General features: G+C 38.1%; 1 protein-coding gene across 6 annotated transcripts; it reads left to right on the forward strand.

Annotated features, from left to right (window-relative positions):
* Positions 1 to 5,182: 5,182 nt before the first annotated feature.
* LOC131552932 (uncharacterized) lies at positions 5,183 to 17,697 on the forward strand. 6 transcript variants are annotated; one of them, XR_009274079.1, is made up of 8 exons: positions 5,183 to 9,106; positions 9,608 to 9,654; positions 10,002 to 10,080; positions 10,880 to 10,973; positions 11,084 to 11,228; positions 12,579 to 12,727; positions 13,359 to 13,545; positions 14,463 to 17,697. XR_009274079.1 is itself a non-coding variant. In XM_058797157.1 (7 exons), the coding sequence occupies exons 3-7, from the start codon at positions 10,920 to 10,922 to the stop codon at positions 14,573 to 14,575; spliced, it is 648 nt and encodes a 215-aa protein (XP_058653140.1). In that variant the 5' UTR covers positions 5,183 to 9,654; positions 10,002 to 10,080; positions 10,880 to 10,919; the 3' UTR covers positions 14,576 to 17,697. The 6 variants fall into 6 exon arrangements, 4 of the variants coding, with proteins under 4 accessions (XP_058653140.1, XP_058653137.1, XP_058653139.1 ...); XM_058797157.1 differs by having other exon boundaries at positions 5,183 to 9,654; XR_009274078.1 differs by having other exon boundaries at positions 9,608 to 10,973.
* The last annotated feature ends 1,361 nt before the right edge of the window (positions 17,698 to 19,058 follow it).

Here is a 19,058-nt window from a genome sequence, read left to right on the forward strand (position 1 = left end):
TCTTTTTCTGTCTGTCTGTCTTTCTTTCTTTCTTTCTTTCTTAATGAATTAATCCTATCCACAGACTCTCATCACATATTCTGCATAAATGTATTTTTGACATCAAATTTGTTCAGTCTTGTCAGACAAGTATGCTGTCAGAATCTCAACTCAATCATGCCATGCACAACCCCAATTCCGAAAAAGTTGGGACATTTATATGTATATTTTTAGTTTTGAAAATATACACTCATTTCAAATCTAATGACTGCAACACATTCCAAAAAAAGTTGGGATGGGGCAATTTAGGTCTAATAGTGATGTGACAAGTTGAAATAAGAAGGTGAAGTAGGTGAGGCAATCACGTCATTTATTTAACAAGCCTCCAAAAAAGGCCTAGTCCTCGATTGCTTCAGTCTGTTGTGCTGCTGAGAGGTTTGTGTTTGTAGCTCCGTGTACCTTCGCTTTTTATTGAATCTCTACTTTACTTTCAATCCCTTTTGTCTAAAGTGATAATATATAACTTAATTCTCACCATATTTCTGGTGTTATCTTTCAAACTAATCTAACTAATTTGATCGTTCTCCTTTAAAAACCGCGAGTGCAGCTTGTTAGCCCGTTAGCTTGTCACTTGCGGTTCCATTTGCATTCTATTCGCGCCTATTATTATTTTATTTTTCCTCGCTCCGTTTTCACGAGCTCATCAAACAACAGTGGTAAGTGGTAAGTTAAGTTGGTATCATTCATCAATCACGGTGAGTAATGGCTTCTTCTCCTGCTATTGTTGTTTGCACTGTTTGCCACATGTATAGTTTATCTGTCTCTGTCAGCAGCGAGGGATTCACATGTGATAAATGCAGGGAAATAGTTAGGCTGACAGAGAAGGTTTTAGAACTAGAGACACGCATCCAAACTTTAGTTGAGGATAGTAAGAATGTGAGGGCTGTAGATACTGCTTTGGATGCGACTAGCTCAAGGAGTCCTGTACATTGTTCGGTTTCGGTTGAGCCCGTGCAGCAGGGCAACTGGGTGACAGTGAGGCGGCATAGTCGCGGGTCAAAACACCGCTCTTCCGTTCCGATCAGAACATCAAACAGGTTCTCCCCACTCGGTGACGCACCCACCGAGAAACCTGATGAAAGTGCTCTAGTTATTGGCGATTCTATTATGCGGAACGTGAAAATAGAGACACCAGCCACCATAGTCCATTGTTTACCAGGAGCCAGAGCGCCTGACATCTTGGCAAATTTAAAAGTGCTGACTAATGCTAAACGTAAATTCAGTAAGATTGTTATCCACGTCGGCGCTAATGATGTTCGACCGCCAGTCGGAGATCACCAAAAATAATGTTAAAGAGGTGTGTGAACTTGCAAGTACGATGTCAGACACTGTAATATGCTCTGGTCCGCTCCCTGCTTACCGTGGTGATGAGATTCATAGCAGACTGTCGTCACTTAATGGCTGGATGTCTAAGTGGTGCCCGCAAAATAACATAGGCTTTATAGACAATTGGAAGAATTTTTGGGGCAGACCTGACCTGTTGAAAAGAGATGGTGTTCATCCCTCCTGGGGTGGTGCCGCTCTTCTCTCTAGAAATATGGCACATAGTCTTAGAGTTTGTACTTGACTAACTGGAGCCCAGGTCAGGAAGCAGACAGACTGGCTAAACCGATCGTCTGCTAGCCGCCTCACGTCACAGAAGTCAGTTAACTCTCAGCACATAGAAACTTTTTCACCTAGATATCACTCTATAGAGACTGTGTCTGTTCCCCGAACTAGAAAATACAGAAAACATCCAAACCAAAGTAATAGTAACAATTTAATTGATGTTCAACAAATAAAAACCGATATAATACAGATAAACACATGATAAAGCTTGGCTTATTGAATATTAGATCCCTTTCTTCAAAAGCACTTTTGTAAATGATATGTTCACTGACCATAAACTAGATGTGCTTTGTCTGACAGAAACCTGGCTAAAAGAAGATGATTACATTACTTTAAACGAGTCTACACCCCAAGATTACTGTTACAAACATGAACCGCGTCCAAAAGGTAAAGGGGGAGGTGTTGCTACAATTTATAGAAATATTTTCAGTATCTCTCAGAGGTTGGGTTTCAAGTATAATTCGTTCAAGTAATGGTGCTTCATATAACGTTATCCAAAGAAACAAGTGTTAATGATAAATCCCTGTGATGTTTGTACTGGCTACTGTATACAGGCCACCAGGGCACCATACAGACTTTATTAAAGAATTTTCTGATCTTCTATCGGAGTTAGTGCTGACTGCAGATAAAGTCCTAATCGTTGGTGATTTTAATATCCATGTTGATAATGACAGAGATTCGTTGGGATCAGCATTTATAGACATTCTAAACTCAATTGGTGTTAAACAACACGTGTCAGGACCTACTCATTGTCGAAATCATACTCTAGATTTAATACTGTCACATGGAATTGATGTCAGTGGCGTTGAAATTTTGCAGCAGAGCGATGATATCTCAGATCATTATCTAGTCTCCTGTATATTCCATATAGCTAAAGCTGTAAAGCCAACTCCTTGTTACAAATATGGTAGAACCATTACCTCTACCACAAAAGACTGCTTTATAAATAATCTTCCTGACTTATCTCAGTTCCTCAGCATATCCAATAGCTCAGAACAACTTGATGATGTAACAGGAACTATGGACTCTCTCTTTTCTAGCACTTTAGATGCGGTTGCTCCTTTACGCTTCAGGAAGATTAAGGATAAGAGTCCAACACCGTGGTATAATGAGCACACTCGCGCCCTAAAGAGAGCAGCCCGGAAAATGGAGCGCAGCTGGAGGAAAACTAAATTAGAGGTATTTCGTTTAGCTTGGCGGAAAGTACCCTATCCTACAGAAAAGCATTAAAACTGCTAGATCTGATTACTTTTCGTCTCTTCTAGAAGAAAACAAACATAACCCCGATATTTATTCAATACAGTAACTAAATTAACGAAAAATCAAGCATCAACAGGTGTTGGCATTTCCCAAGAGCATAGCAGTAATGACTTTATGAACTACTTCACTTCCAAGATCGATACTATCAGAGATAAAATTGTATCCCTGCAGCCGTCAGCTACAGTATCGCATCAGATAGCGCACTATAGACCCCTGAGGAACAATTCCACTCATTCTCTACTGTGGAGAGGAAGAATTGTATAAACTTGTTAAATCATCTAAACCAACAACATGTATGTTAGACCCGATTCCATCTAAACTACTAAAAGAGCTGCTTCCAGAAGTCATAGATCCTCTTTTGGCTATTATTAATTCATCATTGTCATTAGGATATGTCCCCAAAACCTTCAAATTGGCTGTTATTAAGCCTCTCATTAAAAACCACAACTTGACCCCAAAGATCTAGTTAATTACAGACCGATCTCAAATCTCCCTTTTCTGTCAAAGATACTAGAAAAGGTAGTATCCTCACAATTATATTCCTTCCTAGAGAAAAATGATATCTGTGAGGAATTCCAGTCAGGATTTAGATCGTATCATAGTACTGAGACTGCTCTCATTAGAGTTACAAATGACCTGCTTCTATCATCTGATTGTGGTTGTATCTCTTTATTAGTTCTACTGGATCTTAGCGCTGCGTTCGACACTATCGACCACAACATTCTTTTGAATAGACTACAAAACTTTGTTGGCATTAGTGGAAGTGCCTTAGCATGGTTCAAATCGTACTTATCTGACCGCCATCAGTTCGTAGCAGTGAATGAAGAGGTATCATATCGATCACAAGTGCAGTATGGAGTACCTCAAGGCTCAGTACTAGGGCCGTTACTTTTCACGCTCTATATGTTACCCTTGGGAGATATTATCAGGAGACATGGTGTTAGCTTTCACTGTTATGCTGATGATACTCAGCTCTATATTTCTTCGCGGCCCGGTGAAACACACCAAATTGAGAAACTAACGGAATGCATAGTCGATATAAAAACTGGATGACGAGTAATTTTTACTGCTAAATTCTGAAAAACAGAGGTGTTAATTATCGGACCTAAAACCCCACATGTAACCTAGAACATTATCTAACACTTGACGGCTGCTCTGTCAATTCTTCTTCATCAGTCAGGAACCTAGGTGTGCTGTTCGATAGCAATCTGTCATTTGAAAGCCATGTTTCTAGCATCTGTAAAACTGCATTTTTCATCTCAAAAGCATATCTAAATTGCGACCAATGCTCTCAACGTCAAATGCAGAAATGTTAATTCATGCGTTTATGACCTCAAGGTTAGACTATTGTAATGCTTTATTGGGTGGTTGTTCTGCACGCTTGATCAACAAACTACAGTTGGTCCAAAATGCAGCAGCTAGAGTCCTTACTAGAACCAGGAAATATGACCATATTAGCCCGGTTCTGTCAACACTGCACTGGCTCCCTATCAAGCATCGGATAGATTTTAAAATCTTGTTAATTACTTATAAAGCCCTGAATGGTTTAGCTCCTCAGTACTTGAGCGAGCTCTTATCGCATTATAGTCCTCCACGTCCGCTGCGTTCTCAAAACTCTGGCCGTTTGATAATACCTAGAATATCAAAATCGACTGCGGGCGGCAGATCCTTTTCCTATTTAGCACCCAAACTCTGGAACAGTCTACCTAACACTGTTCGGGAGGCAGACACACTCTGTCAGTTTAAATCTAGATTAAAGACCCATCTCTTTAGCCTGGCTTACACATAACACATTAATACGCTTCCATTATTCAAATCCGTTAAAGGATTGTTAGGCTGCATTAATTAGATCAACCGAACCGGGAACACTCCCCATAACACACGATGTACTCGTTACATCGTAAGTTGAATGGCATCTGCGCTAATGTTTGTCTGTTTCTTTCCTAGTCTGTTTCTCGGTCCGTGTCCGATCAGATGGTGGGTCGGCGCCGAGGTGACGTCTGCGGCCCTGATCGTCGGGCGGAGACCAGGACGCCCGGATGACCCCCAGAGATATATCCCCAGATATATCAACCAAAAATAACAAAATAACTAAAATATAATAAAATACCTAACTACATAATACTACTATTGTTAGAAATTGCAACAAAATTAAAATAGAAATAGAAACTTTTGAACTGCGGGTTTCGTCTGGTCAGAGGAGAACTGGCCCCGACTGAGCCTGGTTTCTCCCAAGGTTTTTTCTCCATTCTGTCACAGAGGAGTTTTGGTTCCTTGCCGCTGTCGCCTCTGGCTTGCTCAGTTGGGGACACTTAATTTCTAGCGATTATCGCCGATTTGATTGCACAGATACTATTTAAACTAAACTGAGCTAGACAATGACATCTCTGAATTCAAGAATGAAATGTCTTTAACTGAAAATTGAGTGTTTAATCTTATCATTATACATTACTGACACTCTATCCTCCAATTTGATACTGTTAAGTGCTTTGACACAATCTGTATTGTAAAAGCGCTATATAAATAAAGGTGACTTGACTTGACTTGACTTGACTTGAAGAGCAAGGATGGGTCGAGGCTTGCCAATCTGCCAACAGCTGCATCAGCGAATAATCCAACAGTTTGAGAAAATCATTCCCCAAAGACAAATCGGTAGGAATTTGGGCATTTCACCTTCTACAGTGCTCAATATAATAAAAAAGATTCAAGGAATGCAGCCAAATCTCGGTGCATGAAGGGCAAATGCGCGTGATCTCCGATCCCTCAAACATCATGGTCTCAAAAACCGTCATGAGTCTGTAATGGACATCCAGACATGGGCTCAGGACTACTATACAAAGCAGAAGCCATACATTAACACTGTCCAGAAGCGCCGCTGACTTCTCTGGGCTCGATCTCATCTGAGATGGACAGTAGCTCCGCGGAATCATGTTTTTTCATCCGGCAATCGTTTTTTGACAAAACAGCCGTCGTGTTCTCCACCCAAGGAGGCCATCCATCAGACCATCCAAGCTGAATTCAGCGTCAGATCCAAAAGCCGGCATCTGTCATGGTATGGGAGTGTGTCAGTGCCCATGGCGGTGAACCATCTTCAGGGTAAGGCTAAAATTTGCCTAGTGTGATCTATTAATGCGCACATCATAACCCATCGTTTAGGCAAGCACATGGTACCCACTGAATAAAAATAAAACAAGGTAATTGTGACTAATCTCACAATTCTTACTCTTTCTCACAATTCAGAATTAATTAGTCAGGGAGAATTAATTAGTCACGTAGTCAGGGAGGCTTCTGGGTAGCGTAGTCCCGCGGGTGGCTAACAATTCACTTGTCCACAAAGGTGAGTGGAGTTTGGGGAATTGAATCCGGGAGACAGTGACCTCTGGTGGTGAGAGGGAGCATCGTGGACCCGGATTCATGACACCCTTATGCTCAGTTGTAGCTGCTGTGTTCTAAAAATCCCACAACACACCGTAACATCAAGTTCCCGTTCTCCTGCTCCAACACATCTGCCTGTAATCAACTAACCCCAAACACCTTGATTAGCTGCTTCAGGTGTGCTTGATTGGAGATGGAGCTGATATCTGCAGGACAGTAGCTCTCTAAGAGCAGAGTTAGAGACCCCTGCTCTATAGTGACTCAAATTAGGCCCCGTCCACATGGAGACGGGTTTAGCTGTATGCGCAAAAAATTTGTATCGGATTGGCATTTTGTCCAGTCGGATCTGGTGGATTATTAGGAGAGTGAAACCGCTATTTTTTGAAACCGGGTCCCAGAGTGAATAAATCTGAAAACGACACCTTTGCGTTTTCGTGTGTACAGCCAATCCGTATATTTTGTGAGACGATGATGTCATCAGCCCATGTCTCGCCCCTAGTCAGACACCGCTGCGTCACGTAACATCAACAACAACATGAACAAACACCGAACGATGGTCTTTTTATTAACAAACAGTAACACAGGTTAATAAATGAATTGTTCCATGTTCGTTTGTATACTGTGCGCAAGGTTTATGCATATAGTCCAAGTCTTCTTCTCTGCTTTTAGTGTATCTCTGTGGCAGAATTACAGCACCACATACTGCTCTGACATGTATACTACATCGTTTTGTGTCGGTTTCATGGTTTCGTGTGTACGCAGATATTTCTTGAGACGAGGGGAAAAAAAAGATCAGATAGGTAAAGCTCTGGCTTCGTGTGGATGTAGCCTTAGTGGCCTCTAATAAGGGTTGCTTTATTGGAGCAGCAGTTTTTCTTTGTTCCTCTTCTTGCTGCTTTCAGTGGTGTGACTGTGTACAAAGTTACTTGAGATTGTTTGATTACATAGTGTATGGAATGAATCTTGTTTGCTTTTTGCAGTGCAATTCATGATATTGTTGATCCATATTAATACATTCATGTTTGTTTATTCATGTTTTTGGGAATTTAAGTTTAGAAAACAGTCTTCATGGAAGTGAAATATGTACTGGCATTGGTGGGAAAAAATAAAGCCAAGCGGAAGTGTTTAACCCCATTGTGATGTTCCCCTTGTGAGTCAGCAGTATTCCTTATTGCATTTTCTAATTGGTATATTGATTTATCTTGGTCCAAAGACCAATACCAGATACCACCTCAGAGCGGCATCGTACTCATTCCAGAGAGTTGTTCTAAAAGCGATGACCTGGTTTTGTTGGAGATGAAACAGTTAAAGTGTTAATGTGGTCTTCAGGGTGTTCTTGATCGACCAAAACAAGTAGCCAACATGGATGACCGAGTCAGCTGAATCATTGCCCAAGAGCTGAGGGATTGTCTTCAGGAGTGGCACACAGAACAGGCTGTTGATGAGTGATAACATCACGGCTTTCTTTGAGTCTTCTTTGCCACCATCTCCTCAGTCCCAGTTTAATAAAGATCTGGGTGCTCAGCAAGTGATTCAAGTCCTTACCCAGGCTGTGAACTCTGCTAATCATTCAGTGTCAGAAGAACCACATGTCATTCAGAGCTCTCAGTGCTCATCAAGGTCCTCAGAATCTCCAGGAATATCAGGAGACCCACAGTTAACCACTCTTCCAGCAGGCTGTGGGTAATCAGTTATATCCACTAGTAGAAGTCGAGCAAACTCACATTCATTTGTATAGAGCTGTTCACAATAAGAAAGTGTCTTAATAAATAATGTTTCTAATGTTAATCTTTACAGAAAATGCATGTTTCTGCATTACTGTGTAAAAGTAATGCCCACATGGCCATATACTGTATACAGTTCTAGGATAATAAAAACCATTTAGTTAATGCCATTTCTTCAAGCGAAAACAATGAACATAGTAAAGAAATAATTATGTTGTCATCATAATGATTTCAATATGAGGAGAACTGGGCTGTTTTGCATATTTATTCAGAGCTGGCATCATATGAGGTCCTTGGAGGGGTGAGCATCATCTCAAATCTTCATAAGGGGCTTAATCCAAACTAGTGCTTTCAAAAGCTCTAGAGCATCCCAAGGTAGAAACAAACAAGCAAATAGAGAATAGACGCTGTTCATGACTTTTCAAACAAAGAACAATCATGTGCATTTCATCAGATATACGGTATATACGATGCATTATGTGAATGCTTGGCTAAAGAGCTGTGTCTAGGCTTAAACAGACAGATTGTGTCTGAGCCCCAATCAATATCATGAAGGCTATTCCAGAGTTTTGTGACCTTAAACAGTGCACTACACAGGAGCTAAGCCATTTAGGGCCTTATATTTAGCAATACTTTATAACTGATATGTAACTTAATAGGTGACTTCATAGCTGTAGAGATGATAGAATTGGAGTTATATGATCATATTTTCTTGACCTGGGCTGTGTTTCCCAAAAGTATCGTAAGCTTAAGTACATCATAGACCCATTGAAACCAACGGAGCTACGATCAACTTAAGCTTATGATGCTTTTGGGAAACGCAGCCCTGGTAAGGATTCTACATAGCAAATTCATCAGTGTTAAATTTCAAGTGTTAAGCCAATTCAGAGTAAAGTGTTGAACTTATAGTGTTAGATTTAGAGAAATTAACACTATCAGTGTTAAAAGCTTGTTTGCTTCAGTGTAATCACTTAGTTACAGGTATCCAACACCTCCCAGTGTTATTTGCAACATCCGGGCATTAGTTCCGCGATCTCGGTGAAAGATTTTCAGACGCCATTTTCTTGTGCCATGCGGAGGATAACGAAAAACGACAACTGGTGAGTAAAGCTACTTAAAAGTTTGAGTTTGATAGACCTTATATATCAAAATTATTATATCTTAGTGTTAGTTTTAAATATTTCACATACAGGGATGCATTTACATGCGAATGTTTTGTTTGTCTTTGTTCGCTACACGAGGCGAGTCTTCTCAGGCGATTTTGAATATTGTTCCTCTATTTTTACTCGTTTTCATCCCAAGTAGGAGATAGTTGTGAGTTTCATATAGTTAATGCGTATTATTGTCTTTTTTTGTGTTACAGTTTGAGACCTTATGAACGTTTGTGGCATACCGTTAACTAAGAGTTGCTGAAAATATTAACGACCAGCTGTTTCGCGGGCTTTGTCTGTAATGTCAGTCTATTCAGCAACGTTAAAGTTATCGTTTCGTGTCACTGAAGAAGTTAAATGTTAGTAAATAAACTTGTAAATAAAATACTTCTAATGCCATTAACTTATTTTTTTTAATAATAAATTTGATGTACGTTATCTTATGTGTAGGAATCAACAGGATCAAGAGGCTCTACTTTAAAAATGTTCTTCTTCAGGTAAGCAAGTTAACTTAACGTTAGAGGTTCTTAACCTGTAAAGTTGTCATGATGCAAAACATCCATGCAAAGTTACATATATCAACATTTTCTGTCAAAGTCCTAAAAGGAATGTTTAAGATGCAGTGTCTTGTATTCAGCCAACATTGGTAAGTTAGTAAATGCTTAACTTCACACAGGTATTAATTATCAGCATAAGTCATGTTAGAAAGTTTACAGAAAACTATTAGTGTTTCATACATATACATACATTTTTTTTTTCTGATCTGTCCCTTAGCTAAAAATTAGTTGGTATATGCCCAGAGTTGATGGTAATTCCACACCTAAACATCCAGTCTTTTGGGCAGGCTCACTCGTTGGGGAATTTGACAGCCGCCATTTTCGGTCACTCTTTCATCCAGAGTAATTTAGCGTTAGGAGAGATTGGTAAGTTTCACTTAGCTAATGCATGTTATTATCTTTTTTTATGTTAAAATGTGCTCATGTTGGGTTGTTTAAAATTTGAAACGATTAAAGCATGTAGTATAACTAGTAGGTTTTAGCGAGCAACTGTTTTCTGGGTTTTGTCTGTAATGTCGCGCGCAGTCTATTCAGCGACGTTAAAGTTAATCACTTCTTATCATTGAAGTTAAATGTCAGTAAATAAAAAATTTTATAACACATGTACGTTATCTTATGTGTAGGGTAGGAACAGGATCACAAGGCTCTTCTTTTCGTCTTTAGGCCTAGAGTTGCCATGAGGCAAACACAACCATGTTAAGTTAGATTAGTTAGTAAGTCCTAAAAAGGAATATGGTATTAAATGTATGGTAGTAAAAAAAAATATACTACATTGGTAGTAAATGTGTACACAGATATGAATTATCAGCACAAGACATGTATTGTATTTGTAAAGCTTGTGAATATTTCATAATAAGGTGGCATAAAGGAATCTTTTGTGTGTGTGTTGCATTTGCGTTTGTGCACTTGTTAAACAGGGTAGAAAGATATTGCTGTCATCCTTAAAAGTTTGAAGTGCAGTAAGTAAACTAACAGACCTTTCAGGCAAATAAACATCTGCATACCCTGCAAGTCTCACTTTCAAAAGGTACATTTTGTTCAGAAAGGATTTGAACATATTGAAAGCTTTTATTATTTTGCCCATTGAATGACTTGCTTATTTATCATTTAGGTTAGTATTGCATGGATATTTACTAAATGTCCTGTTGTCCATCTTTCTCTACAGGCTTGTGTTGTAGATGGCAAAATGATAATTAAGGTGCAGTATGAAACCCGCAAGAAATTACAAGCTGCTGATTTTGATGAATTCATTTCTGAAGGTAAATTTTCCTAGTTGGTTTAACCATATTACTAACCAGTAATTCAGACTAAGTGGAGGTCATTATATTTTGTAATTTAAACAATGTACCATGCTATGTTGTTTTAACAGCACTTAGTCAGAGAAAAATTCTCCATCCCTGGGGACAAGATTACAGTGGAAGATGACTCTGGCACTGAGGCGGATGAAACCGTGTTTGCAGAATTATCCACAGTGGAAGGGATTTGCTTTGTTGTCAAGGACCGTCATGATGATGGTAGAAAAAAAATATATATATATATTTTAAAGTGCCCCTATTATGGTTTTGGGAGTCCCCAACAACAGGTTGACATGCATTCAAGGTCAGAAAACACTTTAATTTTGACCTTATTTGCTCAATGACTCACAAACAATTCGCTCAACAATTAATTTTTCCAAACCCCTCCTTTGCGTGACGCTAATCTACATTGATTGGTCCGATTTAATTTAAAGCAGTGTTTGTGAGCTTTTAACGCTCCAAAAGCGGCACCTAGAGACAAAGAATGAATTTGCACTTTCATTCAGACCAACGCGAATATCCAAGTTTTCCCAGGTCTGTGCGCACAACAAGTGCAACAAGCAATATGCTAATGTTTCATGTTGACGTCAACATGAAACAGTTTGGGACTCGTTTTAAAAACGACTCATTTCAATGATTCAGAGTCGACTCTTTCTTTTGAGAGACAATAACTTTATACACGGTGTACTTTAATATTTAAAACTTTTCAGGATATTTTCATTCACTTAGAGCTGTTACACGCTGCATGACAGCTCATTTTCAAAAATCTATAATAGGGGCACTTTAATTTATAATTTATCTTCCAACTATTTTAATGGTTGTTCACCCAAAAATGAAAATTCTGTCATTAATTACTCCCGCTCATGTTGTTCCAAACCCGTAAGACCTTCATTCATCTTCGGACCACAAATTAAGAGATTTTTTGTTCCTGTCCCTCCGTTGACACAACAGCCGTGCATCATGGTGCTCTTGTGAAAGCATGTCGGAGATTGATGCAGAAGTGAGGAGATTTATTAAATTATTATTATTATTATTATTTATTTTTTTATTAATTTTTTTTCTGTTGCCTCATAAATGAAGATTTAAACCACTTGAAAGTGGTAGTTGCATAGGCTTGTCAATGGTGGCACCGAAACCTCTCAGACTTCATTACAAAAATCTTCATTTGTTTTCTGAAGATGAATGACGGTCTTATGGGTTTGGAACAGCATGAGGGTGAGTATTTAATGACAGAATTTTTTTTCATGTGAACTATACCTTTAAGTTAAGCATATGAACTGTAGTCATTGGATTAAAAAAAATCTTAAATTAGAATTGATTGCTTAAAAACAAGTGATGTTTTTACACCCCTATTTTTATTTTTTGGCTTTTACTCGGGTAACTTCAAAATAGCCAAACCAGTGAATTTTTCACTCTGGATTCCTCTAACTGTTCGGGAGGATACAAGCTGTTTCTGGCATGACTGAAAGCATGTCTTATTCTGAGTGTTTAATTTCAAAGTCTGATTATAACTATGCTGCAGATAAGGTCAATTGTTCATTATATCTTCTTTTTTTTTCTAATATTCAGGCCCATATCAATCATCTCCTCCATCCACATCACAGCCCTTATACAGTGTGAGTTCCCTCCCTGTGTTCAGCAGTGACAGTGACATGTCAAGACAACCCAAACGTGTTAAATGTGATGAAGAACCATTACAGAGTGCTGTAGCCAAAGATGTAAGTTTATCATCAGATGTATACAATTAAATTTACTATGTAGGTAAATCTACTGTTAGATTTCTAAATATCTATATTGCCATTGTTGTCATACCTCTGAATTAATGAGCTTTTGTTTATAAAAAGTTTTAGATTTCTAATATTTTTAAAATAAGTCTCTTCTGCTCACCAAGGCTGCATTTATTTGATCCAAAATACAGCGAAACAGTAATAGTGTGAAATCACTTAAAAATAACCGTATTCAATTAGAAAATATTTAAAAACTGTTTATTTCTGTGATCAAATCTAAATTTTCAGCATCTTTACTCCAGTCTTCAGTGTCACATGATCCTTCAGAAATCATTGTAATATGCTGATTTGCTGCTCAAGAGGGGTGGGATGTTTAGAAGCGCACTAGAGGCGGTTTAGCTTGTATTTCTGAAGTTGGGCCTTCACAGAAACGGGAAATCAAACCGGCTGTTTTGATGCTAGCTGAAAAGCAGTGTACAATACAGGTAAAATATGTGAAGAAATATATATATATATATATATATACATCTTTTTTTTTTGCAACTACAATTCATATCTGTAAACTTAATATATGATTGACAGAAATATGAATTAAATAAAATTTCTGCTTTTGTTGCTGCAGATAGCTCAAGATTTTAGCCTCCTCTTTGGTCCACAAACAGCTGCCAAACTGCTGGAGAAGTGGCCTACATTCTATAAAGAAAAGGTGATCAGAGAAGCAGAGAGCCTTACTACCACCTCGGTGCTCCAAAATTTGCTGAAGTCTGCCAGGAATCAGCACGATGATAAATCTCCAGAGGATCACCAAGGTATTCATTTCACTGCACTAATGTGACTAATGTGAAAAAATTAATCACTGTTTTTATGATTATATATATAACTCAGGCCATGGACCATCTAGTTGTATTTCACAAGGTATGTGCCAGGCTACAGTTTGTGATTTTTATTTGGTAGCACAAACTACAGGGTTTCAACTGGGCACTGAAAAGCATTAAAAGTCATTAAATGTTTTTTTTGTAGGAAAAAACAAGGTTTTAAATAGTTGTAAAAGTAATTGCATTTTATTCTTGAAGGCATTAAAAATGTTTAGATGGGTTTTGAAAACTTTTTTGCTAATTTATTTTGAATATAGCATTCTTATTTTTTTTCAAATTGCTTTGAAAATATGTATGATTATATACTATAATCTTTTCTGTAGTTGAAATGCGCGGAACAGTTTGAGAACGGAGACAGGCTGTTCTCTGTGGTCGCACTTCAGGTGTGTGTGTGGAAGTTATTTCCCTTCCTGCACTTGAATGGTGTAAAATCACATTAAAATGTGAACACAGCAATCGCTAAGTGGAATTAAAATGCACACATGGAATATCTGGCTCTTGATCTTCTAAAATGGAACCAGTTCTTGATACCCAACCCTACTCACCACGGTTGCATTTAATTGAACAAAAATACAATAAAAACATTATTAACATTTATTTTTTAAATGGGAATTTATTTTAAATTATAATTTATTACTGTGATTAAAAGTTGGATTTACAGCATTATTACTCTAGTTGTCATATTTTTGTGGAAACCATAATATATTACCATTTAAAAAAAAAAAAAAGCTAAGGTTGTGTATGGTATAAAAAAAGCATTTAAAAAAGCATTAAATTACATTTCATGATATTTGCAAAAACCCTGAACTGGTAAGAATATTATGTAAACTGATATGTAATTTTTCCCACAGTCAATCAAAAGCTTAGAAGAACACTTGGAGAAAGTGGAGGGACGTCGCCAGCCATACCTCGTTGCCTCTGGAACTCACAAGTGTGCCATCAGCAATTACTACATTGTGATTGACAAGATGCTCATTCCATGCCAGGGAACCACGTCGTTGGCAGCCTTTGATGAACTATTCAAAGCGCACTTCGTTTTCAGTGTAAGCTATGATGATGCTCTCAGCCACATGTATACATTCCTCCAGACAACAGTCTACGGTATAGATGCTGACACCACTAAACAAAGTCCAAAGGTGAAGGAACTGAGAGCCAAGATCATGAACTGGAACTCCGAGTCGGTGAACAATGTTTAGGTGTTACATTTGTAGAGCATTGCATAATGCACCTAGTACGTTAATTCAGCACTTCAAATATTTTCATGGCTTATATCCGGGCAGAAAATTTGTTCTTGTTTGTGCTCAGGAGCAGTGTTCACTACAGTATAACAGTTTTAAAGGTTTTAGAATGCATTTAAATAATTGTCATAAAACTGTTCACATGGACACAAGCAGTGATGTTTTGCAAACGTCCCATCAGTCAGTGCACAGAGCTCACAAGAAGATGCCTCTGAAATGGACCTGAATGTGATAAATGAACCATCAACATCTCATATGTCAAAAGAACAGGCAAAAGATATGTGTGCATCGATAATAGCAAAGTTACAGGGCAGTGGTGTGGTGTGGCCAATAGTGTTGTGTCATCTGTTGTTGAAAGTATGGAGGAGTATGTTGATGAAGTTCATGCAAGTCTTAAAGAACAAGTGCTAAGTGCAGTGCCTCCTGACAATCCATGCAGAGATGCAGTTGAAGAGGTTTTCAGCAATACTTTCAATCCATTTAGTGACTTAAACACAAACTGTACAGTTAACAAGTATTTTAGTGAAAAATGGGGCGTTGTCGAACTGGTGGAAATTCATTTAGGAGTGAGGTTTGATTCAAAGAGAAACAAAACATCTGGAGTATATGAACAAGTGCCAGTAAATGACACTTTCATTTATGTACCTCTGTTAAAAACACTGGAGTTCATTTTCAAGAATAAAGAAGTGTGTTGTCAGATGAATAAATCTGCTGCTCTTGGTAACATCTACCAAGACTTCTGTGATGGAAAATACTACAAACATCATCCACTGTTTTCAAAATCAACAAATTCATTGCAAATTCAAGTTTATTATGATGAATTTGAAACTGCAAACCCTCTCGGGTCAAAACGTGGTGTTCATAAGCTCGGATGCTTATATTTTAAAATCCGCAACTTGCCACCACGTTTAAATTCATCTCTGATGAATATCCATCTCATCAGTTTGTTTCATTCCCAAGATGCCAAGAAATATGGCATTGACAAAATCCTTACTCCATTTGTAGATGTTCGAGAATTAGAGATAAATGGAATGAAAGCGTCATTTACTGAACAAACTCTCATATGGCACCATTGCTCAAGTAACGGGTAACAATTTAGGTCTGAACTCAATTCTTGGTTACGTGGAATCTTTTTCTGGAAACCACTACTGTAGATTGTGTCTTGTTGACAAAGCATCAGCTCAAACAGTGTATAGTGAAAATGATCCGCGTGTAGTACAAGGTAAAGTTGTTGTTTGGATATTTGAATGAGAACTTCATTTCTAATGAAAACATACTCCAGCGTGTATACGCATTCAATTACGGCTTCATGGATAAAAAGAATCGTCCAACTCGCATAAACATGTTTTGTGGTGGCAACGGTATTGGACTTAATGCCAGTCAAACGTTATGCCTTATTCGGAACCTTCCACTGATATTTGGCGATATTGTCCCTGAAGGTGACACAAACTGGCATTTGCTGTTACTTTTATTACACATTGTTAACATTTTGTTTTCTCCATGTATTACAGAGGGAATGACTGTATTTTTAAAACATTTAATTGAAGAGCATCATCGCTTGTTTAAAAATGTATATCCCCAAAATAATTTAATCCCGAAGCATCATTTTATGATACACTATGCCGAGAGTATACGCCAAATTGGTCCTTTAGTACACGTTTGGAGTATGAGATATGAAGCCAAACACAAATTCTTTAAGTCCAGCTTGAAAAATTTCAAGAACATAACTAAGTCCCTCGCAAAGAAACACCAAATAGCTGTTGCTTATTATTGGGAATCGTTGTCCTCTAAAGGAATTGAGTCTGGGCCTGTCAAATTAAAGAAACTGACTGATGTTGAACATGGAGATTTGATTTCAGAGCATTTTCAGATAGATGTGTCAAGTGAAGTAAGTGTCACAACTTGGGTTAAACATAATGACATTGAGTTTCACACAGGTCTTGTTGTTTGTACAGATTTTATTGATGAATTGCCAGTGTTCAAAAAGATTGTTTGTATATTGCTGAAATGGAGACTACATTTGTAGAACATTTTCATGCTTTTCATGTTGTTGAAAATGTACATAATGTTTCAGTTGTTGCATCTTGTGACTTGAGGTACTTTAAGCCCTTCGATCTTCAAATGTCTTATGGTACAGACTCATCGCTTTATATTGTGCCAGATGGCTGCATCTTATAGACTGTGAGCAGCAGGTATGAGCTTTGTTTTATGACGTTTAATGTTGTAAAAGGACAATGTGCCTTGTCATGTTATGTGAAGCCCTGGATGTTACTTTTCGATGTTCAAATGTTTTATGCTTACAGACTTTTATTTTGTATCAGACAACTGCATCATATAGACTGCAAGCAGCAGGTATGAGCTTTGTTTTGTGAAGTTGTATGTTGTAAAATGTTGTTGTACATGGAATTTTGAATTCCCTGTCCCTTGTCAAATGTTATATGAAGCCATGAAGAATGTTATACATGAAGCTCTTTGATGTTCTTATGTTTTATGCTTACTGTTTTATATTGTACCAGACAACTGCATCATAAAGACTGCAGTCAGCAGGTATGAGCTTTATTTTATGAATTTGGATGTTGAACAAGGTCATTGTACAGGGTATTTTGAGTGCCCTGTCCCTGGGCAAATTTAGTGTGAAGCCCTGTTAAAGGAAAAATAATAAAATGTATTCATTGCAACACTTTATGGTCTGTTTATTGGGATGGTAACACCCATCCCAATTTTTTTTTTTTTTTTTTTGGCTAAATCACGTTTTAGATACAATGTCAACAACCGCTTAAAAATAACTGCATTTATTATGTACAGATAAGTGCAACTCTAATATGTATTATGTTTATTGTTCTTTAATTCTAACATTATAACATGAATTGCAGTGAAACTGTTATACAGTTGAATTTATAGTCCAGTGTTTCCCACAGACTCTGTGGCGGCGGGGAGAGATCGAGGTTTCCCAGGTAACGCTGTACACAAAGCAGAGCTCCGCTCACAAACGCTGCTTTATCAGACATTACATGCAAGATTAAATGACAATGACATTCAGATTTTTCTGAAGACAGTCACAGTCGGTTTCCTTCAGAAATACAGTGATATATAAACACCCGCACCAGGTTTAGATTTTGAAACGTGCAAATCTATTTGTGGCGGTCAGTTTTGATATTGTGGCAGGCGCCACAAATAAATCAATGTATGGGAAACACTGTAGTCTCATAATTGAAGTGTAAATTCTGCAGATTACATCATTTTCCAGTATTGTACAGTCAGCAATTTATAAAAACATTTTCATAATTGTAACATACATATTTACATACATAAATATTCAGGTGCATGTGTAATAACTTGCAAAAACCTGACACTACAGCAGCACTTCTTCGTCGTCGTCTTTTCTGATGCACGCAACCAAGCGTTCGAACCACACCTCGCCCCTCCCCACACCACAACAATGTTAATTTCCTCAATGAAGACGATGACGAAAAATATTCGTCAACTAACCTTTTTTCTGTGACTAAGACGAGATGTTGACAAGCTAAAACTAACATTTGATGATAAAAACTATGACGAAATTTATGCCACATCTTCGTTACCAAGAGGAGAAGGGACTAGAATGTTATTTGAGGACTACTGGACATTCAAAATACATCCTATGGGCTAAGTTAACTGTCTTGTCTTTCAAAATGTGCCTCCCTGTCATTGGATTGCAATCGGATGAGGGGCGTTTGCATATCTAGTCTCAGTATGGCAGCCGTAGTGCCCACATAGCAAAATTTGTCTGGCCCACCTCTGGGCCACAACCTTGCTTAACTTCTGGCCCAATTCTGGCTGGGTCCCCGGCCCAAAACTGGCCCACACACTGAAAACCAACTCAAACAATCTCCTCTGGCCCAGATGCGGCCCACGCCCTGTAGAATGACTCTTATTTATTGACGTGGCCCAGATCTGGCCCGCATACCGTAGAGTGACTTCTATTATTTTATGTGGCCCAGGTCCGGCCCAGACACGTTAAGCCAGATCTGGCTGAGACTCGGCATGGTCCCCGGGCCAAATGTGGCCCAGAAACTGCTAAATGTAATTCAGCAGTGAAACAAAATACAACCATTTAAAAACATTAAAAAGGATTTAATTATAAACTTACCAAATACTTTAATATAAATATTAACAATGAACAAATGCACTACACTATAAACATTAACACACTTTTTAAACCACAAAGTA

This window comes from Onychostoma macrolepis, chromosome 14 (assembly GCF_012432095.1).
Source record: "Onychostoma macrolepis isolate SWU-2019 chromosome 14, ASM1243209v1, whole genome shotgun sequence".
Classification (NCBI taxonomy): Eukaryota; Metazoa; Chordata; class Actinopteri; order Cypriniformes; family Cyprinidae; genus Onychostoma; species Onychostoma macrolepis.

Coding starts and splice junctions, on each gene's coding strand:
- LOC131552932 (XM_058797154.1), top strand. CDS start 10,920: ATGAAACCCGCAAGAAATTACAAGCTGCTGATTTTGATGAATTCATTT. Junction 10,974..11,083: donor TGATGAATTCATTTCTGAAG/GTAAATTTTCCT, acceptor TTGTTTTAACAG/CACTTAGTCAGAGAAAAATT. Junction 13,546..14,462: donor ATCTCCAGAGGATCACCAAG/GTATTCATTTCA, acceptor TTTTTCCCACAG/TCAATCAAAAGCTTAGAAGA.